Genomic DNA, 25,610 nt, shown 5'->3' with positions numbered 1-25,610 from the left:
TGGGAAGTTGAGATGCCACTTAGTCATTTTGGGCTCCTTATGTCATAGAAAGGAATATTCAGCTGGGTGAGGTGATTGAGCCTAATTACCAAGGGAGAATTGAGTCTCTTACACAACAGGGACAGGTACCCAAGAGTTTCTTTGGAAGCCAAGAGATTCTCTGGAAAGCCTCTGAGCACTTCTATATCGAATAGAAAAGATTAGTGGAAAATTAAAGCAACCAGAAAAAAGCAGGACCCTGAAGGAAACCTATAGGAATGAAAATTTGGTTCACCCCACCAAGCAAAGTACCCAGACCAGAAAAAGAGATTCTAGCAGAGGGCAAAGGAAATAATAAATGGGTAGTGGAAGACAAGTTATAAATGTCAACTATGATCTGGTGACCACTTACAGAAATGAGCACAGTAACAGCTATGCATATTTTCTTTTAGCTTTTATGTGTGTACATCAAAAGAATCTCTCTCTTGACTCCCCTTGTTATTTCATATAAGGATTGCTGGTGTTGGTTAATTTTATGATTTAGTCTTTTGGTTTCAATATATTCACAAAGGATCTTGACTGCATGTGAGAAGTAACTGACATGGCCCATATATGGATACTGTACCTGTAACTCAGTGGCAAGCATTCTCCTGACTCAGGGCATTTGCACTTGCTATTTCCTGCTTGGAATGACCTTCCCCTAGATATCCATGAAGGCTTCTCCTTCGCCTCCTTTTAATCTTTATTTAAATGTCACTGTTTTTGGTGATGCTTTCTCTGACCACCCTATTTAAACCTCAATACACTTATCACCATCTAATTTATTGTATATTTTACTTGTTTACCTTATTGACTTTCTGTGCCCCACTCCCTTTGGAAGATAAGCTCCTTAAGGGCATGGAATATTATCCAGCTTGTTCACTGCTACGTCCCCAGTGCATAGAAAAATGTAGACATTCAAAAAATATTTCTTGACTATGGAACACTATGTCATGCAGGAGTTTAAGATAATGAGGTAGATCTATAAATACTAAACAAATTTTTATTCATGTTCTCCTCTCAGAAATTGGGGGAGAGTGTAAATATGGATTTTAACTTATTACCCAAGTTAAAAAAATTTTTTTTTCAATGTTGGGAGACACTTGAATATATTTGCCAACTTAGGAGAAAAGGCCAGTAGCATTGGAGTGGATTAATATATAGGAGAAAGGGGGGGTAATTGGTGGAACAACATCCATGAGGAGATAACATGTTCTAGAGCACAGTGAAAGCACTGTCCTTGGACAAGAGTTTTGCGTGGGGAGACTTGAAATTGAGGGAGTTCTCAACTGCTGGACTTCATGATCTTAGTGAAGCAGATGGGGAAGCTAGAGGCAAGGGTTTGCGGACTGTGCTCAATGTGTGAGGGTTTAGGAATGGTATCACGGTTATGTTAACAAAATTATTTAATCCTCACATCAGTCCTACAGGTATTATTATCTCCACTTTCATATATTATTCCATTTTACAAATGTAGAGACAGAAGCACAGAGATTATGTAATTTGCACAAGACTGCACAGGCTGATGAATGATGGAGCCATTCTGGGAAGCACTATCTAACCCAATTTACTGGATGGGCACATCCAGGGTGTGCATGATGGTCCATTGGAATGTTAAAAGAAAATGTTAGATTTCTGTTTTTTAAATCTAAACAAATTAAACAAATGGACATCGGAATCCTTATTTGGTCTGGACGCCAGCTAGTTAGGAGTCATTTTGATATCTTGAGGGAGACATAGGAATTCTGCGCGTGGATTGTAATGGTGCTTGCTAATATTATATTTTTTGTGCTTAAGGGATGTTGTCAACGTGTTCATTTTTGTAGAAACAAGAAATTTATGAAGCAGAATCTTTATAATACAGTGGCCTATGATGAAATGGGGATCGATGACAGAGATTTTTGGCTTCACTCAGAGATTTGCTAGGCGTTTCCTGTCAGTATTAAAATAGTTGTCAGAACCTATAAATAACTTGTACTTTTACAAAAAGACAAGCATTTGATCTTTGCTGCCTTTTTCAATAATGATAATAAGGTGGCTGTCAGTAGTATGCTACTTTATAGATACTAAAAAACAGTGTTTTAAAACTGTTTCTTCAAGATAAAGTTAATAGTGTAATGAGTGAGAAAACTGCTTTTTGAAAGCTATTGTACCAGGTGTCATCATACAATACAGTGAATGTTTGAATAAAAAAATTATTATAGTAAAAGACACATTGCCATTAATCCCCCTGAAAATACTCCCTCTTGCTTTGAACACATTTATCCCATTGTTCTTGCCACTTTCTGAAGCAGTTCTGGAAGTCCTCTTTCGTGAGTATCTTTAGTAGCTGCACTGTTGTGGCTGCTTCAATGTCCTGAATTGATTCAAAACGTTTACCTTTCATGGTCATTTTGACTTTGGGGAAGAGCCAGAAGTTGTACGGTGCCAGATCCGGTGAATACCATGGATGAGGACACACTGTTTTTATTTGACAGAAATTGCCGTACTAGAATATGTGTGTGACACAGAGCCTTTCCGTTGTGATCACAAAATACAGTGAATGCGGCTGCTGAGTGCCATCCAAAGGAAAGGCAGGGATCTTCAATATGGGAAGTGTCGCTTCCAACCTTAATAACCGTGTGACAAGTTTCAACTTGTTTGGTGCAGTTGACCTGTGGTTGAGAGATGTGTTTTAAAGTGTGCAGTAAATCATCCTCCATCATGACAATGCTCTGTGTCACACATTGCTTCTGGTATATGGCAATTTCTGTCAAATAAAAACATGACGGTGTGTCCTCATCTACCTTATTCATCAGATCTGGCACCATGTGACTTCTGGCTCCTCCCCAAAGTCAAAATGATTCAGGACATTGGGGCAGCCATGACAGCGCAACTAAAGACACTCATGAAAGAAGACTTCTAGAACTGCTTCAGAAAGTGGCAAGAACGATAGGAAAAGTATGTTTGAAGCAACAGCGAATTTTTTGAGGGGGATTAATGGCAATGTGTGTTTTACTGTAATAAATTTTTTTTAAACATTCACTGTATTCTTTAATCACACCTCGTATCAAATGAATAATCCTGGCCATTGAGAATTTCTGTCCACTTCCACTCTATAAAGATTATTTCAAACTAGATTTCTTCACTCATCATGAAGAATTATGCATAGCAAACTTGAACCAAATGTCTGGAAAGTAAGTTGGAATGTAATTTGAAAATTCTGAATATAATATTCTGAATTCCATATGATTACTGAATTCAATTGCTTCACAGCCTGGGTATTCACTTCAAGATCTGAGAAAAACGCTCCCTTTAAAAAAAATGAATTAGAAATCAACAACAGAAGGAAATTTGGGGACTTCAAAAATATGTGGGAATTAAACAATACACTCTTAAATAACCAATTGTTCATGGAAGAATTCACAAGGAAAATTAGAAAACACCTTAAGATGAAATGGATCTGGAGAGACATTTCTCCAAAGAAGATATACAAATAGCCAATAAGGATATGGAAATATACTCAACATCAATAAGCCATCAGGAAATTGCAAATCAAAACCATGATGAGAAACCATTCACCCACTTGTATGGTTATAAGAAAAAGGACAGACAATAATAGGGATTGGTGAGGATATGGAAAAATTACATTGCTGGTAATAATATAAAATGGTCAGCTGCTTGGCAAAACAGCTGGAAGTTCCTCACAAAGTTAAACAGAGTTATCATATAATCCAGCAATTCCACTATTACCATGTTTTCCTGAAAATAAGACAACTGGAAAATAAGCCCTAGCATGGTTTTTCAGGATGACATGCCCTGAACATAAGCCCTTAATGCATCTTTTGGAGAAAAAATTAATAAAAGACCCAATCTTATTTTCAAGGAAACATGGTAGGTATATACATACCCAAGAGACATGAAAACATATGTCCAAACAAAAACTTGCACACAAATGTTCATAGTAGCATTATTCACAATAGCCAAAAAATGGAAACAGTCCAAATGTCCATCAACTGATGAATAAATAAACAAAATGTGGTATATCCATACAATGGAATATAATTTGGTCTGAAGTACTGATACATGCTACAATAAGAATGAATCTTGCACACAGTATGCTAAATGAAAGAAGCCAGGCACAGGACCATATATTGTATGATTCCAGTATGAAAATATCCAGAACAGGCAAATCTATAGAGACAGTAAGTGGATAAGTGATTGTCAGGGGCTAAAGGGAAGAAGGAATGGCGAATGACTGCTAATGTAAATGGGGTTTCTCTTTGGGGTGATGAAAGTGTTTTGGGATTAGATAGTGGTGACAGTTGCACTGAACTGTGACTTTCCATAGGTGAATTTTAGGGTACGTCAATTATATCTGATAAAATTATTATAAAAAATGAAAGGACATATGTCCTATAGATCTTGTTAGAGAAATCTCTTTCAATAGATGTTTTTCCCCCAAATTAAGATTGACTGCTGTCCATTTGAAATGACCAATACATAACTCATCTTTTAAAATTCAAATGATGTTACAGTTAAATTATATGTATATAATATGTATTATTTGTTTGAATTAATATCTCTTATCTATGAGTAGCAGTTTATTTCAAAGTTGAAACTATTTTTAAGTAAAAAATGAAATGTCTAAGCATGTTCATATTCGTATGTAGCTCTTAATATGCTAAAATTTGAGAAATGTTTGAGAAGGGACTTACTAGTTTCTTAGGGTTGTTTTTTTAAACAAACAATTTCTAATGTTTGAGCATTTCCTTAGCATCTAGTCAGTTTTTAAAGATTCTTTACTCCTTCTCCAGTGATATCAGGGCCAAGCAAAATAGAAGTTGAAGAATAAATGAATTTCTGGGAACTCTACATCTGATCAGTATGCAACCCTTGGTGGAGCAATTAAGTAAGGGTTCCCATGTTAAGTAATTTCTGTATCTTGGTTTTGTCCAAAATGAATTTTCAAAACAGTGTTACAAGCCTTCCAGAGTATAAATGTTAATATACAGATGTTTCTGGGCCTAGGTAAGAAAAATAGGAATTTTTCACTCTTCTCCCTCTTCCTCCATATATTCTATGCAGTGAAGAGATTACTCAGGAGTCCAATTCCATTTGCTATTTTTAAGCTAAGTACACTGGCCTTTTTAGTATAAATGCCTGTATCTGAAAGGCCATGCGCATATATATGGTCATTGAAGTTGATTAAATGCTTGTGTTATATAGTTATGTACAATATTATTAGTTTGCAATAAATGACCTAAGGGAGTATATTAAATTCTTAATAAGAACAAATAGATACCATGGGGCTTAATCTCCTTAAATTGGGTTATATTATAGGTAGGATTGCCAGATTTAACAAATAAAAATACAGGATGTGTAGTTCAATATAAATTTCACATAAAATGCCCAGTTTAATATGAATCTAAAATTCATATTGAACTGGGCATCTTATATTTTTATCTGGCAACCTAATTATGGAAATAAAAAGAGAGAGGTTTTATGCACCCTCCTTACAAAAAGCTGCCCAGACTAGCTGTAGGATGTAAGCAGACTGAGTAGTCCTACGTTTCTGTCCTGGCTGGTCAGAGCAAGTTAAGGAACTTTCCAGCAAAATCTTAGAATTGGGCTGGCTGGCATGTGACCAGATACTGGTCTATTTTTAGGGAGAGGTAAATGGGGCAGTTATGCCAGAGATTGGGGAAAAGCAAGTCTCCTTGAAAGTTATGGAGAAGAGATATGTGCTTAAGAGGGGAGAGGAAGGTGTGTCTTATATATTGACACATTAAAGGTCACTTCAACCACACCATTACTATGCCCATCTCCCCCAGTCCATGCAAATAAGGTAGGTATAAAGGATGCCCTATTAATTGAAAGGAGCCAGAGGGCTCCATTTTTTAATGTGTGGATTGAGTACATCAAGCAAAAAAACAGTGAGATGGGAAACTGGCCTTGAAATTGTCTCCACTGGAATGAAGCACAGATCCCTCAAACTCAACACATCCACAACTGAAGTCATTACCTTCCTCTCCAAATTCCTCCCCACTCAAGTTCATTCATGTACTCAGTGGCCACTAAGTTCCAGCATGCGCTGGCTCTGATGCATGAGCAGAACAGACATGGTCCCTATTCTCAGACAGCTTACAACAGAGTGGGGGACACTCTGATATAATCAGAAAACTAAATGATTAATTACATATTATGATATTGCTGTGAAGAAACGATGTTGGGTGTTATAAATCTCTAATTAAGCTGGTATACTACTACTCATCTTTATGGGGTGATTATAATGAATAAACACTATGAAGCATCCTGAAAATAAAATCCTTCTTAAAAAAGCACTATCTGTCTTCCTATTTAGGGAACCAATATTCCATTTAAACCATAGTTTCTGGAGTCTAGTGAATTTGTTCACTTCAACAATATTTGTGATAATGTTGACTTTTAAATTAAACACTTACTTGCTTATTTATTAGTACAATTAATCTTATCATTGTCATTGTACAAAAGTAGAAGTAGGGGATTTTTCTTGATGGATGAACGTCTTCCGCTTTCTGCCCATCTTCTATGGCAGTGTACTCCACTGACTATGCCCTCTCTAGTACAGAGGATGTAATTCCTGTGAAATAGAATGAGCAAAACTGACACCTGCCTATTCTAGTAACTTATTACCGATGAATGACAGAAGATAGCCTCTAGGACAAGGACTACAATACACTGAAAAGGGGGCCTTTTAGTGTATCTGGTAGAATTCCAAAGCACTTAGCACCCAGTCAGTCACCTGACCGGGGTCAAGGCTGAGGTCCCCAGCCTATTGACCTGCAGCTACTTCTGGCCTGGATCCCGCTGCTGGTTAGCAGCTGTTCAGCCTTCGAGCCCCACACTCCACTCAAGATCCTGAAGGGAAGCTCACCGCACCCAATTAAAGAGCATATATTTCTATTTTCGAATAATGCTGCTTGTGCCTTGCAAATGTACCTGGAACTAATGGACACAAGTGCTTTCTGCTTCTCTGAGTTTTCTCAATTCGGTGTTGGCGATTTTCGTCTCGTTTCTTAATAATTCCTCACCCCACCCTCTTTTCCCCACATACTACTCTATTATCCACCAGACGGAACAATTTAGTCTTTTTACTGAACGGCTGGAAGGATACAGCACTGAATGGGGCGGGGGGGAGGGGCAGTGTTAAAAATTTATTTGACGAGGTGCACCAACAAAATCCCCAGGCAACCTTACCCCAAGTGTCCAGTCCTAACTCCTGCTGTTCCCTTCCCTTGGACAGGGCTGGGGCGGCCCCAGGATGAGGCGAACTGAGGGAAGGGGACCGGCGCCTCTGCCCGCCGTCCTCCCTCACTTCTTTGCCCCCTCGAGCTGCATTCTCCCCACGGAAGAAAAGGGCGGGGAGCCGAACTCGTCCCGGCGTGGGGCCTCCAAGCGGCGATGGACGGCCGGTCGCTGGGGGAGGAAGACGCGCCCACAGCCCCGTGGCCACTTTGATTGTTACGCGCATGCAACTTAACAGAGCGCAGCGTGCAGGGGGTGCAGCCGGACCTCGCGCCGGGAGGAGCTGCGGCAGAAAAGCCGAGCCGCCGCCGCCCGCGGTCTCCAGGCCGGCCGCCCGCGGCGGGGGAGGGGCCGCCGCCGCCCGCGTTCTCCCAGCGCCCGCGGCGGGCGGAAGGGCCGCGCATCGCGGAAGCCCGGCCGCAGCTGGGGATCAGCTGCTGGAGGAGGCGGAGAAAGAAGGGAGGAGCGTACGGGGGAAGGGGAGGGAGGGGACCATCAGGAAGCCGCGAACGCCACCGAGTGTCTGCACACCTCGCTCCGTCTGCCATGGCTGGTTAAAGCACCATCCGGATCGCTGCGCGGGGGGAGGGCTGGTGGGGGGAGCGCGGCAGCCGCGCGTGAGGCCGAGGGCGGGGCGGCGGCGCGAGCGGCGGCGGCGGCGGTTCCAGGATGAAGAGGAGAGCTGGCCTGGGGGGCAGCATGAGGTCAGTGGTGGGCTTCTTGTCCCAGCGGGGCTTGCATGGGGACCCCCTGCTCACTCAGGACTTTCAGAGGAGACGCCTGCGGGGCTGCAGAAACCTCTACAAGAAGGACCTCCTCGGCCACTTCGGCTGTGTCAATGCCATTGAATTCTCCAACAATGGAGGCCAGTGGCTGGTCTCAGGTAAATCAACCCCCTTCCCCTCCCCGCGCCTCCCGGCCCCTCTCCAACCTCCCCCTGTGCTCTCCCTCGCCGCCCTCCTCCTACCCTCCGTCCCCACCCCCTTCCTCCTCAACCCCCCTTCTGCGGTGGGAAGGTTTGGTGTCAAATTAAAACCCTTGCAGGGGGAGGGCGGGAGGGGAAGGAGAGGATGTCTTCTAAAAAAAAGAGACCCAAAATGGTTGACAGGTCCTTAACTCGCTTTATCCCAAGTGTAAAGTGATCTCTCCTGCTGACTGCCCCGAAAGTGTGGGTCGGGAGGGGGGCGAGGTTACCGCCCGACAAAGTTTGATGGGAAACTCTGCCTCCGCGTACTTTAAAAGGTGCGGGGGGCATTTGGGGGTTGGAGGGGGAGGAGGCCGAGGCGCGCCCGAGGCCGGGGGGGTCGGGCCCCCGTCGCCGGCGTCCCGGCACAGGGCCTCGGGGTCGGCGGCCGGGCGGGGACAGCGCTGGCCTCCGGAGCGTCGGGGGCTGCGACTCGGGGGCTGTCCGGCGGGCGGAGGGGAGGTGACGGGCGGGCGGTGGCTGTTGGCCGCCCCCCTCCGCGCCCTTCAGGGCCCAGCTCCATCTCCTTCCGTTTTGTTTTCATTATGGTCCAGGAGTGCAGACGGCTCTGGGGGCTAAGAGGCCCCGGCCTGAACTTGAATGCGCAACTTGTGTGGCAGGGGTTGGCGGGTGGGCGACCCCGGAGACTTGTTGGCGGGAGCCTGGCTCCCGCACCCCCCGTCCCCGCGGCTGCCCTTGCGAGGTGGTCTCCGCGCCTCCTCCCTCTCGCCCAGCTGGGCTTGGTTGCCCCCGGGCTCCCCCACCAGTGTGGGGCAAGTGGCGAAATCGAGGCCGGGGCTCCGGCCGGGCGGTGTAGGCCTCGCTCTCCCCGGGGCTCCTAGCGACAGGCCGCTGAATCGATAGCCTATTGCTCCCCGGGAGGCTCGGGCCGGGCGGGCGGCGACCGCTGCCCCGGGGGAGCTGCGTCTGCTGCCCAAGGGGGTGCTCGCCGCCGCCGCCTTCCTCTCGGGGGTCGCGGGCCCGAGGCTGGCGAGTGGGGATGGGGGTGCGCTGGGGGGCGGTTCCCCGAAACCTGGCTAAGGGGAGGAGGGCGAAGGTGGGTGATCCGCCTTCTGCTCCCTCTCGCCTTCTGCCCTCCTGCGTCCCTTTGCCGGCCTTGAGAGGGAGCAGGGGGAGCCCAGTGCTGGACGTGGCGCTCCGCTTCGCCCCGCCGGGCCCCGAAGGCTTTTCTAATTTACGTCCGTAGGCAGCTCGCCAGAAACTTCTGGGATCGCGGCGAAGCCTCGGTCTTCTTCCCAAGTAACACTCGGAAGCGACACGGGGCGTGCAGTCCCATTTAGGGCCAGCAGAGATAAGCCCTGTGTGATGGTGTCGCGATCGACCTTCTGGGGTTTCTCCACAACTGACTTGACTTTTCCACCCCAGATCGTTTTCTCTTTGATTAGGTAGATTTTGGCCCCAGATCATCCCCTGAAGAAACCTGATATTCCACTTCGAGGCAGGCCCCAAACAAAAGCTTCCTTCCCCCACACCGCCCAAAGATTCCAAAGGCAAGATGGGGAATGGTCTCTTTAAAAGCCCCTGGTTGTTCCTCCTCCTGCTTCTGTCTTCTTCCCATACAAGTAAACTCACCCTAGTGGGCGAGGGAATTCGGGGGGGGGGCGGGGGGGGGACACTCTTTTATAGACTGAACTAATCATACATACAGCCATACACTGCCCAGTTTACCACATTTTTAATAAATACTAGATTTATTAAGATATAATTCTCATGCCATGCAACGCACCCATTCAAAGTCAACACTTTTAAAAAAACACTAAAAAAGTTGCCTCCATGCTTTGCCAGTTATCCTTGTTCAGGCACTTCCCCTGTCTTAAACGAACCCCACTTTCTCTAGTCTTGGCTAGTTTATTTCCTTTATCCTGATTTTAGTTTGTAGAAGCCGAGGTCCTTTCCACCGGGCAGGCGCTGGCAAACCTTTTGGGTCTCGGCACTGGTATCCTTACTTTTCTAGGTCTGAGTTGCCCCTCTCCATCAGTAGTTTCTGGGTTCCAGTGTGAGTTGCCCCCTTTTCCTCCTTCTTCCCCTAACACTTCCTCTAGCTCACTTTTTCTTGTTTCCTTACCTATTCCTGCCCATGTCCCTAGTCCTTCCAGCTGGCTTTTCCACCCACCTCTCCTGTTAGGTTAGATAGACTTAGCTTTCCTTATTTGTTCCCGATCATAGAGTTTTGGTTAAAAGACTTTTTAGCTCTTCATCTTCCATTATGAGTACAACTTATGCTAACAGAAAGTTCCTTCTGTTTGCTTCCGATAAGGAAGCCCCCTCTGGGAATCATAAATATAGCTTACCTTGTTAAAGCTAATTAAATTTTGTTCTGGGGAGTCTTTCAATAATCTTTACATGTTTAAAATGGTTTAAAGTATCATGTTTACATTTTATCTATCATTGTCCTTCTTTAGCAGTTAACACCTGAGGGGAGGAGCACATAGTATTTTGAGATTAATGCTGTCTGTCCCTAATGCTTCACAGTAAGGTGGTAGGAGGCCAGAATCTAGGGTGGTAATGAAATTACTTTTATGCATTTTGTTGTCGTTCTTGTATCTTGTCTGGATTGGTTAAAGCCTTCAGATTAAATGATTAAAATGATTGTTCATAGTTTGTTCACTGTTTTCATTTCCTAATTGTTTGGGTAGGCTCACATTTCTTGTAACTGACACATACTATTTGATAGAATTAACTTAGACCTAGGGCAAAAATAATACTTGCATGGTGCCTGTGGCCTTAAAAGACATGCTCTTTGTTAAGGATACAGCATTGCTTTTTCATTGTTAACAGCTAGCCCCTTTTCCAGGGCACAATTAGGCCAGCAGATATTAAGAGTAAACCAGAGAAAATTAGGAAGGAGAAAACATGCGCTGCTGGGGAAATGAGATTGTAATAGCAACAAGTGGCAGATGGTTTTTTGACATTTTAAAACATTAAAACATTTTAACCTAAGAAGTATTTTTCTTTGCTCCGAAAAGGGCATTACTGTGATACCATGTAAGGCAGTGTGGTATAGCATACACGAGGTTAAAATCACTGCTGTGTCATTTAATGTGTGACGTTAGTCAAGTTGCTGAGCCTTCTGAATGTTTCCTGATCTGTGCAATGGGAATGCCAACACCTACCTCAATGGCTGTTGTAAACTACATGGGTTTGAGTGAACATTATATATAAAGAACAGCTTATACTTGATGCTTGCAGTCTCTTCTTAGAATATTTATGCATGTTTGTTCTTTGAGAGATGAGGAACAATGTATGTTGAAATGCTATTTACACGAGATCCCAACAACATTGAGGTTAATGTTAATACACATACGTATATATAGTATACTGGGTTTACCGTTTCCGTCTTTCCATTGCCTCCTCTTCTCTTATGCTTCTCCTTTTCTCTAGATTGGAGTCCTTTATATGTTTACTTAAAAGTCTTTTTTTTTTTCCTTTGGGAAGAAGATGAACATCTTGGGATCTGATTGGGAGCCCAATCAGAATGTAGGCTCTGTGTGTATCTGACTTGGATTGTAACTCTGCCTTCTATTTATAACTGGGATAACTAGTCCTATTTCTATTTCACATGAGTCTGTGACTTTATTGATCATTGTAAGTATCCAAGGTTGTATATAGAGATTAAGAGCGTGAACCCTGGAGTCTGGCTGCCTGGGGGTGAATATCCACTCAACTATCTGCTAACTGGGTTACCTTTAACCAAGTCAGTTATCCTCTCTGTCTGTTTCCTCATCCATATAATAAGGACAGTAATACCTCACAGGTATTACTGAATGAAATAACATTTGTAAAGTTCTTAGCACAAGGGCCTAGTCCACACTGTTGCTCTGGTTGCTACTGCTGCTCCAACTTTATTATTGTTTAATTTGAAACTCACAAGAAACTTTTAGAGATTGACACCTGCCATAAATATTTAACATTTATTGCACATGGCAAAGTACAATGTGAAAAATTGAGAAAGATCTCAATGAGGTGAACGGTTCAAATGCTTTGTGAATAAGTATTGTCATCAAAGCATATTTTTAAGTATCAAATAATAGCTATGATAATAACTATATGCTTTATTTGAACACATTAATCCATGGCCATTTTCTGCTGCCCAATCACTAGTTATATCCCTTTTTATGGAATCTGTTTTTTGTAAATAAATTTATCCAAGAGCATATTATCTATAGGTAAAGTGTTTGGCTGTAACCAGTTAAATAAAGTCTGACTGTATTAAAACGTCTCATGTGTTTAATTAGAATGAATTTCTTGATCCAGTGGTGAGTTTATCAGGAGAAATATGGCCAGTGGTAGGACAGATTTCACTTTGAAAAGTTTTCATAGTACATACATTTTGATAAGGTGATTAGGGAATCAATTCTTGGATTTTCTTTTGGGTTTTGCTCTTTACTGACAATTCATTGCTTTGAAGGTGTTAAGTTTTATTCTTTGGTCTATTTATTAGTTCAACAAAAGACAGGAGCTATGAGAAGACCAAAGATGATGAATCAGGTATAATCATACTCTCAGGAAGCTTGCATTTTAGGGGCATTTACTTCTCATTCTTAACAGTGCATGGCCCTTTTTAATTTCCCCCCTCTGCTTTATGATACTCTAATAGATACTTGCTTTTCCCCAGGTTTACAGATTAATCCTCTTGGCTGTGCGCTTTAGTGGGTAAGAAAGAAGGCTCACAGAGATGGCCTTTGAGGACCTTGCTATGATAAATTATAGAGATCATGTGATAAGGGTAAGGTAACATGGATATTTATAGATACACATTATTTTTCCCACTTGTTCTTCAGTCAGCTAAATGATATCTATCAAAGATTGGCAAATTTAGAATTATGCTTGGGTTTGTCATTTCTACTTTAAAATAACCTAGTAAGATTTAATTGATGACCACCAGTTTCTTAGACATTATTAGCATATGCAAAAGTTGTCTTTGTATTAGTATTGTTCAAAGGATCATCACTGACTTGACTTAACCAATGCGTTTTTGATTACTAAGAGTTCCTAAGAGCTGAGGCCCTCAGTTACCGTATTGAAAAGATGTGTCAGCCCACTTGGAAGAGTGCTCATTCACTGATAATTGATAGGTATGGTTGTCAAGTACAGTTGGAATCATTTAGATCAGGGAAACTTTATTGACCAGTAAAACCCGAGACACAAATGGATATTGCTTTCTGAATTCTGATTTAAGAAGTGGATGCATTTATTTTCTCCTGCATTAAGCACTTAACATTGCTAATAAACAGTGTCTAATTTTAATCTTTCTTTTTCATGGTTTCAAGAAAGAAGTAATTGCTTTTTTATTGTTTAAGTCTGAATTTATAAACTCAAGGGTGGAATTAAAGACTTTTAAGGTTAAAGGAACTAAAATCCTAATTCAAATGAAGATTATGTAGGTTAAGAAGGAATCAATTCTGTTTTCAATTTTTGGTGCCCCACATTATATTGTTTCTTATAATTAAAGAACTGAATGTTAATCTGTTAGGATTAACCCTTAGGTTATTGTGAGAATATGAAATTACATTTCTTTTATACTTAATTCTCTGTCCTTTAAATTTTTTTTAAGTTGTAAGGGTTAGGTTATTATTTGCCAAAGTGTGGACATGTAAGCTGATTTTAGGTGATCTTTGAATGAATATTTAAATTTTAGTAGTTACCGTGTTTCCCTGAAAATAAGACCTACCCAGACCATCAGCTCTAATGCATCTTTTGGAGCAAAAATTAACATAAGACCTGGTCTTATGTTAATATAATATAAGACCAGGTAATATAATATAATGTAATATAATACCAGGTAATATAATATAATGTAATATAATACCAGGTCTTATATAATATAAGACCGGGACTTATATTAAGTTTTGCTCCAAAAGACGCATTAGAGCTGATGGTCCGGCTAGGTCTTATTTTCAGGGGAAACACGGTACATTTTTTATAGCGTTAGAAAAGTTAACTAGCATGTATAAAATATTATTTTTAATAGATGTATTGCTTAAAGGTAGGTTAAATTTTAAAAAGTCAATTTAAATAAAAATAATGATGAATATACTATGTGTATAAAGCAAAAATCAAAAGGTGATCAAGACTGAAGTGTGGAAAATATTGCATTTGGTAATCCTTTTTTTTTTTTTTAAATCTTTTCTTCCTCATTGAAGTGGAGAAAAAGAAAAGTGAGTTGTCCAGAGCTGCCCAGTTAGTCTTTGGCAATATGGTTTACTGCTCCCAGGGAGGTGCTCTTTAAGTTGCCTTTTTATATTTTTCTTTCCCTTTTCTTATAGGGCATGCCAAGTTTTCCTGGATCTTTTCTAAAGAATTAAAAGCGGTTTCTGAGCACATATACAACTCTAGTTGCTCCTTGTAGATAATAAATTGTGTTTCTGTGTTTTGCTGCAACGTTAACTTGTTTCACAGAAGTATCTTATGTTTATTTTATTCATTAAAAATATTTAATGAGAACATACTATGTATGCCTCTTTAATCTTAATAATTACTAGAAGAATTATTTTTAACATTTATTTAGCATGTAATGTGTACCAGGCCCTCTGCTAAGCACTTTGTATGTTTTATTTGCCACTTGGAAAATAGTCATGTAGTCTGTAATCTAGAAAGGGATTTGAAGGTTTTATATTAATTGTCATAAGTAAGTGCCAAAGAATCAAGAAAGGACATTGATAAATGACTGCCGAGGGTTCTATAAATGCAGAGAACAGGTAGGGCACTAGTGGAAAAAAATAGATATTACAATACATGGTTTCTGGTTAAAATGAAGTGAAATAATTCTAGGGATTAAAACAAGATTTGTATTATCTTGGCCTATTACCTTGGTCTTTGTAGAAAATTTGGTTCCCAAGGTTTTGTTCTTTTCAATTTTAATACTTACTACTCACCACTGCCAACATACTGTAAGTTTCCTAAAACCTAACTCTCATTTTCTCACGTTCCCCGCTGATCCCTCAAAAATCTACAGTGCTCCCCAGTGTCTACCAAATTAAGTAGGAATACCTTACCTGACATTCAACTGAGAGATTGCTTTTATAAAAAGAAGTGTTTAACAGTAAAATAGCTAATATTTGATCATGTTATTCAGTTATCAAATACTATTTGGGGGAGTTTCATGTATGTCAGGTGCATTTACAGACATGACCACATCTGATACTTAAAAGCGTCTTTCCTAAGATAGGGATAGTACCATTTTTATTTTATGTATGAGGAAACTGAGGCCAGAGAAGTTCTGTGCGATGTGAAAGCTCCTATAGTTTGGTGGAGCTGGATTATCGCCTGGTTCGCAGAAGCTCTAAGGCATGCTGCTATTTGCTCTGAAATGTTTAGAATGTTATGTACGTTTCAAAAGGACTTGACTTTTTTCCTACATTCTCATCTCTTGATGCCATCACTGATACTTTGCTAACTGCTTTTTACCCCTTTATGTGTAAACAGAGGAATGGGGTGAGGCTGGGGGGAAGGCTCAATGGCTTGGAGCCAGTGGGTGCTGTTCAGGTCATAGCTATGATACTCACCCCTCAAGCAGACCTCTCTCGGTGCTAGGAATCACTTCACCTGTATTTTGGTCTTGGCAGTCATTTAAAGTCTCCCTTTTACACTTGGTATGTTCCATGCTTGCTTATATAAACTATGTGACTAACTTTCCACTGGTTGAAGTCACCTGCTTTAATCTAAGTAGGGGTAAATATATTCTGGTTACCAGGTTGGTTCCTCTTGTCCATTCGCCCAACTAAAAGTACAAACAATATATATGTATTTACTGAGCCTGTAGTTGAGTTCGGTATTTGCCAAAAGCTTGCTGATTGAATACGTTTGGCTGAATTTCAGCCAACAGAAATATGTATGTTTCTTCCTAATTATACATGGGGAAAAAATATCTATGCCTAGGGCACAGATGAATAATGTGGTTCAGAATAAAGTGCTTTTTGGAACAAGGTTTAAACAGCATAACATGGGATTATTTACCCAGAGAGCACTCACTGCTAAGTAATTTGTAAGCACTTTTCCACAGACACAGTATCATAAAGGAAAGTATGACTCCTAGACCAGATGATAAGCCTGTTTAATCCTTAATGAACTTGTATTCTTGCAAGTAAAATTTACTTCTGTCACCAGCATCTTTAACTCTGCTTGTGAAAATGAAGGCATGTCATTCCCAAGGTTATTCACTGATTGGGTGAACAAGGAGAGTTGCTCTGTATGTTCCGGTCTTGGATTCCACTTTCTCTTTACAGCAATTTTCCTAAGTCAAGGATTTAGGGAAAGATGTGACAATAGTAGTTTGTCACTTTAGTTGTCTGCTCTTCCCATGTCTTCATGTTCACACTTTCCTTGCCGCCTTCCTCACTCCTTGGCACTTTGCAGTGTTGGATACAAGATTCTATCATGTACCTGTCAGGATACAGAGTTGATATGCGCTGGAAATGAAGAGAAGTGTATGTGCTCTGAGGACCATTTTTCCTATTGGGGCCAATTTTAAAATAGAAGTTGTATTCCAGGGCTGAGGCATGTAGGAATCAATGAGAAAGTGGCATTTGAGGACATTGACAGGTTTATAATAGATCCCAGTAGCAGGGATGATGGTGGTGGAAAGGCAGATTCCCATCTTGCCTGTTACCTCTGCTGGGCCTCCTGCCAGTTGATAAGGTGAGGTAAGATTACTTTACATGGTTGATAAGGTAACTCTGTAGGTCTTCTGCCTGCCTTGCTGCCTGCTGGGGTCCTTTATCAGTAAAGTGACTATATATCCTGGTGTACTTGGGACTGTCCCAATTTCCCCATTGTCCGAGTACAATTATTAGTGCTCCTTTCAATTCTTGAAAAGGTCCTAGTGTGAATGATTAGTTCTATGGCCACTTACTCCTAATCATCAGAGCTGTCTGGTGCTCAGGTGAGACCAAAGCCCTAGTCTCTTCACTCCTCCCATTCACCACTGAATGCCCCTGGTGGAAAAGCCTCCAACTTCCGTGCTCCCTGTGTCCAGGCTTTTAGCTGCCACCTTTGAGGTACTGGATTGAGCCTGAGAGGCAAGCGATTGGTTAGTTATTTGTCCCCTCCTTGTCTTCTTATTAGAAGTGGCGGGGTGGGGGAGTAGGGGGGTTGGGGAGGGAAGGCTAAGACTGATAGAAAATGTTAAGTCCAAAGGCTAATTACCCCTTCCTTTCTACGTACCTCCTCTTATTGCTGTTGTTCTACTATTCACTTGTACATTCTTTTTTATTTCCTTAAGTTTTCCTGTGGGGTACTGGTGTTTGCAGAATTGATTTTGAGGAAAGGCTTTTTGAGGAATGATTCTCCATTGAGTTAGGACTTTTTTTTCCTGAGGTGTTTTTAACCAAAAGTGGGTATAATATTCATATTAAAACCGTCCTACAGGCTTAATTTTGTGGAGTATCTGTTCAGCACTAGAGTACATTGGAGTAAAAGTTGGACCCCTCAAGTGTATAGATTGGCCCTGAGAATGGTTTCCAGGAATTGTAGTTTTTCAGGTATATGACCAGTTGGCTCTAGAATATCTTTCATGTTGTGGAATGTCATCAATAAAGACGTTTAAGAGATCTGGATAGAGTCCTGATTTCACCATTCTCACTTGTGATCTTACGCTGCTGATGTTCTGTCTCTGTAGAGTCATAGACTTTTATTGCGAGATGACCAATGATCATCTAACTGAAGCCATTAATTTTACATAAAAGGACGCAAGGAGCAAAGAGGTAAAGTGATTTGCCCAGCAGCTCACTACTTGTAAGTAGTACAATCAGGATTAAAATAGGGTCTTCTGACCTGGTCCCCCAGTAGGGAAAGTCATGAGGTTCAGCATTTGTAAACGAATTACTCAGAAGTGTTAAACTCTGTAGGTGGCTTACTTTGCCAGGACAGTACATTCTATAGGCGGTTTCATTATCTCTGAACATGGTTGTTTTGATTAAGTTGGTGGTGCCCCATTATGTTACAGATGAGTAAGTAGAGATTTTCCAGGGTCGAGGCAGACGGGCACTCTGGCTGGGTCTCCAGTTGTAATTCTTAGCCTGCCTATACTTCCTTACTTTGGAAAGTCTGTTTCCTTCCAAGAACATTACTCAGGAGGAGGAATTTTTTGCAAATCCAGATGCCTGTCAAAGCCTTGTTACACAATTTCCCTCATGCTGAATTTCCATTCAAGTCTTGTATCTAAATTCCAGTTGTATCTTTTGTGTTACTACTTAAGGCCAAGTGACTAATTGGAGCCTCAGAAGATTGTAATGTTTCTTTTTTTGTAGCTGCTTGAACCATGTTTGATGGTCTAGTGCAGATATCTTATCAGTTGCTGCCATAGATGGCTGAGGCATGTGTTTTGCCTTAGACGTACTGGCAAGAGACAACTGAAGTTTGGCAAGCAGCTTCAAGCAGCCTTTGATTTAGTTTCAGAGTCGGCATCTCTGCTTATACCTGCTCGAGGGTGGGTATTGTTGTGTGCCTTCCTAGAAGGACCAGGAAAGCATTGGGGTCCACATAGGTTCAACCTTTCTAGAATTGCCCAAAAAGAGGAAAGAAGGCTTTATTGTGTTGTTAATGTTCCTTATGCAAGGAATGTTGCGAAAGTCCGGCAGGCAGTGTTCTTACTGAAAACCACTAACAAATCAGAAACTACTCGGAATGAGTGAAGCGCATGTGTGGTATAATCAGGGAGTATATTGTCCAGGTCAGTTGTCTAGGCAAAGGAAGAGGGACTGGGCACAGAGACACGCCGTGGTCTGGGCGTTTATCATCCACTGCCTCAGTGAGTTCCCTGTAAAGCCTTCCTGACGTGGAGGCCCTAAGAATCTGCCTTCCTCGAGCTCTACATGAGGAGCTTTTTTTGTTCTTTGACATTTCACTAATTCCATACTCTACTGCTGAGAATTCACTGTTGAATCATACAAATCATCAGCACATAGCACTTACAAGACAGGCTTCCCCCTTATTCATAAATTTTAAAAACATGTATTAGTTATAGGAAACTTGGAAAATGAAGACATATTTTAAAAAGTATTCCACCTACTCAGGATGACCATTTTGGACACCTGGGACATATTTTAGCCTTTTCATATGCGTATGTACATATTTCAAAAATAAAATTGGAATTAGGACATCTCTGCTGTTCTGTAACTTTTTCTTACATAATATTAACAGTTTTTCATATGTCATTGAAAAGCAGGGTTTCTCAACCTCAACAGTATTTACATTTGGGGCTGGATAATTTGCTATGGGGGCTGTCCTGTGCATTGTAGGATGTTAGCATTTCTGGCCTCTAACCAGAATATGCCAGAAGCATCTTGCCAGTTGTGACAACCAAAAATTTCTCTGGACATTACCCTAGGGGGCAAAATCATCCTCATTGAGAACCACTGTTCTAAAGCAAAACTTCTCAAAACTCTAGTCTCGGGACCTCTTTACATTCTTTAAAAATCACTGAGAACCTCAAAGAATTTCAGTTTTTGTAGGTCATATTTATTGATTTTTATTGTATTAGAATTTAAATCTGAGAAAGTTAAATTGATTTATTGAAGAATAGCAATAGTCTTTATATTAACATAATATTTTAATTAGAAATAACTTTTCCAGAATAAAAACATAGTGAGAAGAGTAGCATTGTTATGTTTTTCCAAATTTCTTCAATGTCATAGTACACATTAGGAAGACGTTTACGTTTAATCTGTTGTGAAATACTGGTTTAGCTGAGGTATACGAAGAAAAGTAAGCCTCACACAGATATGCAGTTAGAAAAGGGGAGGAGTACTTTAGTGCCTTATTCAATAACTGTGTATATTCTTCTTTGATACCCTATCAAAATTCAACAAGTAGGAGTTTCTTAAAGAATAATTGCAGTGTAGAATCTGAAATCATATCAGATAACTTTTTATAGTCTGTTTCATTAAAATCCATTAGTCTGCCTTTAAAGCTTTCCCCTCGGTTTGCTGGTTTCTCTTGAAAAAATGGGAACATTGGGCAACTTGGAGCCTGCATTTCTCTATGGCAATAACTGGCTGGAGCTGAGAAGTGGCTTGTCCTTTATAAAGGGCTGTGTATTCCTTTTTTTAGGAGAGGGGAGAGTGGGAGTTGTGTATTCTTCAGTCTTCCATTTAATCTGGCAGCTTTCACTCATTTGCTTTGCTGTTTAGTCCCCATTGTATTTGAGAAGCTGGGTTATGTGGTGGTAAGGAGCAGTCTCTGGAGCCAGATTACTTGGATTTGGATCCCAGTTTGTGCTTTTGGTCACTGTGTACCTTCAGGTTGTTTAGCTTTTGTTTAGTTTCATCTGGATAATAAGGATAACAATACCTGCTTCATGGGGTTGTTAAAACGGTTAGAAGAGCCCCATGCATTGTTTAATAACATCACGCATTGATCATTTGGAAATATTGGTTCACTGACGCAGATTTTACAAATCTTAACGTGTTTTATTATATATTTTAAGGAATCATATTTGTTAATATCACCACCAATGTCATCAGAAAAGTTGTTAAGTATTGGGAAATGACCACTCTCACTGTGGTGAATACAAATTTTTCAAAATTCTTGTTTTCACTTGAGAGCTTGAATTTTGTATCATTGGCTACAAATACTGCCAGTTGTTTTCCTTGAAGTGACAGGTTCATCCTATTTGTTTTTGAGAAACTATGCACCAAATACCCAACTCTGAATAGCGATAGTTTGTCAGTTGTTTCAAGTAAAAATATTATTCCATGAAAAGAGCAGCCAGTTTAGCTCACAATGCAAACCGTCACACACGTGCTCCACAAAATAACAGTTGTTCTTTGCTGTTCAGTGGAAGTGTTTTATGTGTACTTCCCATTTCATCATACAGAGTATTAAGATGTGTACTCCAGTTGGTTGAAATTTGATGAAATTATTTTTACAGCTTCATTCAGGACATTCCTAAGTTAAACTGACGTTTGTTTTTTACTACCAGCAAGTGGCAGTTAGGATACACTAAAGACTAGTATAGTTTGTTGTACTGCTCTGATTAGCCCTATGACACCAGTAGTTTTACAAACCACCATTGCTTTTGCACCATCAGTGCAATATGAACGCAGTGAAGAAAGCAAATAACATTATAGTGTTATTGTGAAAACAGTTTCGACCTTGCAGCTCTCCTTGGGTTCATGGGACATCCTTTGAGAACAACTGTTCCAAAGCCCCCTGTCAAGGGCCTATATCAGAATTTAACCAGTTCCCTTATTCTATTTATTTTTTGCTTTTATCACAATTCTCGTAGCTAAACCTTAATGAAAATTTGTTTTTTTACCTTAGAATAGAATTGTAGGAATGGGATTCTGGGTCAAAAGCATAAATGTTTTTTTATACTATTTATAAAATATATTTGGTATATACAGAGGGTGCCCCAAAAATGTATACACATTTTAAGAAAGGAAAACTATTAAAATTGTAATACTCAGTATATACCGATAACAAAAGATGAATACAAGTGACGTTTGACTTCTGCAGTTACAAGAGGGCTCAAAGTGGTTACCATCAGCGTCCAGACACTTCCGATTACTGCGAACACTGTTTGGTAGACTTCTGTGGCGAGCGTGTAGACGTCCCAGCACCACAGCAGAAGCAGCAGGACTCGTAGCTGAGCGAGGCCTCCCCGGTCTTCCCTTGTGCACATTGCACACAGCACCATGCGTCTCAGACTTACCACGGATGCGTGCAGTGGTTAGGCGTGTTGGAGGTTCTCCACACTCACGCCTCCGTGGTGGTTGTACTTCCACAAGGTTCTCGATTTCAAATATCACCCCAAAATGGTCTTGCGCTCCTCAAACGCCCACCGTGCTTCCGCCATTTTCTTTAACTGACCTGCCCATTGCGTGGTGGTGTTCTCATTCATTTAACTGACATCTTTTGAGTGAACGTCATACTACACATTGCTACCATAATTAAATTCAACTTTGAAAAGTAATACATAGATAACATCTCTTAAAATGTGCCTACGTTTTTTTGGCACCCCCGGTGTTTGCCTTTCAAGATGGTTGAATTAACTAATTTCTACTTGGACAGTTTATTATGAGACTGTGTCATGGCTGTTGCTGGACATCATTTAATCTTTGCCAGTTCAGTCAGTATGTGAAAAATGGTATCATTAAACAATTCATTATTGCTTCAACTCACATGTAACTGGCCTTGATTGTTAGTGAGTCTGAATATTTTTACCTTAGTTTTGGTCATTTTGTAGTTTTTCTTCAGGCTGATCACGCACAGCTGCTTAGGTTGTAACTTTCTTTGTTAATATTGTCACATTCTCCTAGATAATATCTTTTTGAGATTAATTCCTGGTTACCTTGTTTACATTTGGATATGTATCAAATATCCGCCTCAGATTTAGAGGTCCTCCCTTAGAGTGCTAGGTAGTAAAGGTTCCTAGTAAACTGTTCTCTAAATTTCACAAGTTTGAGCCCCACCTATTTGACTTTTGTCATATTTAAGGGGTAGCACCTTTGCTATTAACATTTTTTCTAGTTTGAAAGGAAACAATATTATATAATGTTTGAAATAATAGTTTTTAAATTTTTTTGTTGAAGTATAGTCGACATATAATATTAGTTTCCAGTGTACAACATAGTGATTTGACCTTTATGTACTTTACAATGTGATCACCACACGAAGTCTAGTAACCATCCGTCACCATGTAAACTTATCACAATATTACTGACTATACTCCCTGTGCTGTACACTACATCTCTATGGCTTATTTATTTTATGACTAGAAGTTTGAAACTCTTATTCCCCTTTACCTTTTCCTCCTGTTCTCCACCCCCAAATCATGGGTTTTATGTCCTAGTTTTCCCCCCCTAATACACATTAAAATACATAATTGTTAAAACCACTGCTCTGTTGTCTGAAATCATCCAGTGGTCTCTTGCTTACCACACTTCAGGAAGAGCAGGAGCTTTAGAATCAGACTTCTTGGATTTGAATTCCACTTTGCCTCCAACTGGTGATGTGCTCTTAGATGGGTGAGTTTACCTTTTTGTGCCTCAGTTTCTTCTCTTGGGCGTCTTCCAACTCAACTCTGTGATTCTGGTGTAAGGTATTTGTGGATTCCTTTCTCTATTTCTGCTCAGGAATTAGACATTGTGTAGGTATTGGTGTGCTAGTTTAGGATTTAAAAACCTTAGCTCTGTTAAATTTCACTGCGACCAGTCACCTGATTTTAGAGAAACCATTTTATTTCATGGGGTCCTAGCTGTCTAATTAGGGTGTTGCTGCTACTTTAATTCCTACTTCCCACTTAATGTAAAGTTTTTAAAGTTAGGAGTCAAGGCTTCCAGCATTGAGGCAAGCCAGTGCCTCACTTTTCACATCTTTAAAATGGAGACAATGTTTATGCCCTGCTTACCTTATTAAAGGTGTGGAAAAATGAGATAACAGATATATAAGTGTATTCAGCTTTCAGAACAAGAGTAATAGGTAAGGGCAGGGTATCAGCAGAAGTTAATGCCTGTAGGTATTATCCTTCCTGGGGCTACTTCTGTAGTGAAGAACAAAATTCCTATAACAACCTCATCGTATCTCTCTGTGCTTGCCTGCACTTCCCTGATTTAGTGAGTGCCATTGGACCCCAGTTTTGTGACCTTGGGCAAATCACCCACCCTTAACTTATCCGTGGGCCAAACATAGCCTTTACTGAAGCCTGCATTCAGCCTACAAAAATCAAGTTGCTGTCTGTCTTCTCTTGAAAAATTGGAAAAATTGACATCAAACATGCATTCCTTTATGGCAATAACTGGCTAGAACTGAGTAGTGTCTTGCCCTTTATAAAGGGTTGTGTATTCTTCAGTCTGCCATTTAATCTGGCAGCTTTCACTCATTTGCTTTGCTGCTTAGTCCCTGTTGTATTTGAGAATCTGGGTTATGTGATGGTAAGGAGCAGTCTCTGGAGCCAGATTACCTGGATTTGGATGCCAATTTGCACTCCTGTCACTGTGTACCTTCAGGTTATTTAGATTTTCTGTAGTTTCATCTGGATAATAAGGATAACAATACCTTCTTCATAGGTGGTTAAAATGGTCAGAAGAGCCCAGTGCATGTAAAACCCTTAGGATAGTCCCTGGCCCAGAGTAAATTTAGCTGATGTTAGCTATTGTTAGAGTTCAAATAGCATAATAATTAGCTAACATTTATTTAGCTCTACTGTGTAACAGGTGATGGGCCAGGCCTTCACACAGATCTATCTCATGAATCCTAACATAACACGATAAAATAGGTAGAGTTATTTTTTCCGTTTTGCAGATGAGAGGATACAATTTAGAGAGGTTAAGTAACATGCTTAAAGGTGCACAGCTAGTATGAGGGTTGAACCTAAACCCCTGTGTCCTAAGCCTGTGGTTTTGAATGCTACCTCATGCTACATCTGCCTCTAAAATCTAATTGCAGAAGTGGCAGGCATGGGCAAATAGAGATTAGTTCTCTTAATGTTTTTGTAAGTCATTTGAGGAGAGAATGCATATAAATATCCCAAATTTATGTATGACATTAGTTCCTTCTGGTAGTGAAATGTCAAACCAATGGGGGTAAACTGCAGGCAGCTGTTTTTGTCTGGGTGAAGTGAGTAGAAAAGTGGTAACTGAATTTCAGAGTAGCTAAGTATAAAATAATAAAGAAAAAGAACAGACTGCTTGTTGAGTGATGTGCTCCAAGGACTTGAGAGTCATTTTAGGTTATTTGAAGGACAAAAAGGCCAGCAAACCTTTCATGCCCATTAGGATAGCTATTATAAAAAATAATAATAACGAGTGTTGGTGAGGATGTAGAGAAATTGGAACCTTTCTACATTGCTGATGAGAATGTAAAATGGCACAGCCACTGTGGAAAACAATGTGGCAGTTCCTAAGAAAATTAGACGTAGAATTAACATATGATCCAGGAATTCCATTTTTGGGTAAATACCCAAAGGAATTGAAAGCAAGGCTTGAACTGATCTTTGTACACCCACATTCATAATAGCATTATTCACAATAGCTAAAAGGTGGGAGCAACCTAAGTGTCCATCAACAGATGAGTAGCTAAACAAAATGTGGTCTATACGTGCAATAGAATACTGTTCAATCTTAAAAGGAATGAAATTCTGGCACATACTACAGCATGGATGAACCTTGAATATATTATGCTAAATGAAATATGCCGGTCATAAATGGACACATTGTGTGAGTCCATTCAATTGAAGTTGCTAGAGTAGCCAGATTCGTAGAGACAGAAATGGTGTCTCTATGGTAGAATGGTGGTTGCCAAGAAGGGGAGGAAGGTGGGAATGGAGAATTGTTATTTAATGAGTACAGAATTTCAGTTTGGGAAGGTGAAAAAGTTTTGGAGATGAATGATGGTGGTTGCA

At 40.6% G+C, this 25,610-nt stretch overlaps 2 protein-coding genes across 3 annotated transcripts in view; one reads left to right on the top strand and one right to left on the bottom strand.

Annotated features, from left to right (window-relative positions):
- The window catches only part of EXD2 (exonuclease 3'-5' domain containing 2), a 54,930-nt gene extending 47,605 nt beyond the window's left edge, over positions 1-7,325 (bottom strand). Inside the window, exon 1 of the mRNA XM_081050172.1 lies at positions 7,237-7,325. The gene's annotated coding sequence lies outside the window, so the exon portion shown is untranslated. The remainder of the gene's footprint in view (positions 1-7,236) is intronic.
- Positions 7,326-7,773: 448 nt separating this feature from the next.
- The window catches only part of DCAF5 (DDB1 and CUL4 associated factor 5), an 87,640-nt gene continuing 69,803 nt past the window's right edge, over positions 7,774-25,610 (top strand). Inside the window, exon 1 of one of the 2 annotated variants that reach the window (XM_081047495.1) lies at positions 7,774-8,167. In XM_081047495.1, the coding sequence (XP_080903621.1) occupies positions 7,954-8,167 (214 nt within the window). In that variant the 5' untranslated portion in view covers positions 7,774-7,953. The remainder of the gene's footprint in view (positions 8,168-25,610) is intronic. The other variant, XM_081047496.1, reaches the window with a different exon arrangement.

This window comes from Rhinolophus hipposideros (assembly GCF_964194185.1).
Source record: "Rhinolophus hipposideros genome assembly, chromosome: 5".
In the NCBI taxonomy this organism is placed as follows: domain Eukaryota; kingdom Metazoa; phylum Chordata; class Mammalia; order Chiroptera; family Rhinolophidae; genus Rhinolophus; species Rhinolophus hipposideros.
The sequence above is the reverse complement of the archived record's forward strand: the minus strand, read 5'-3'. Positions and strand labels throughout refer to the sequence as shown.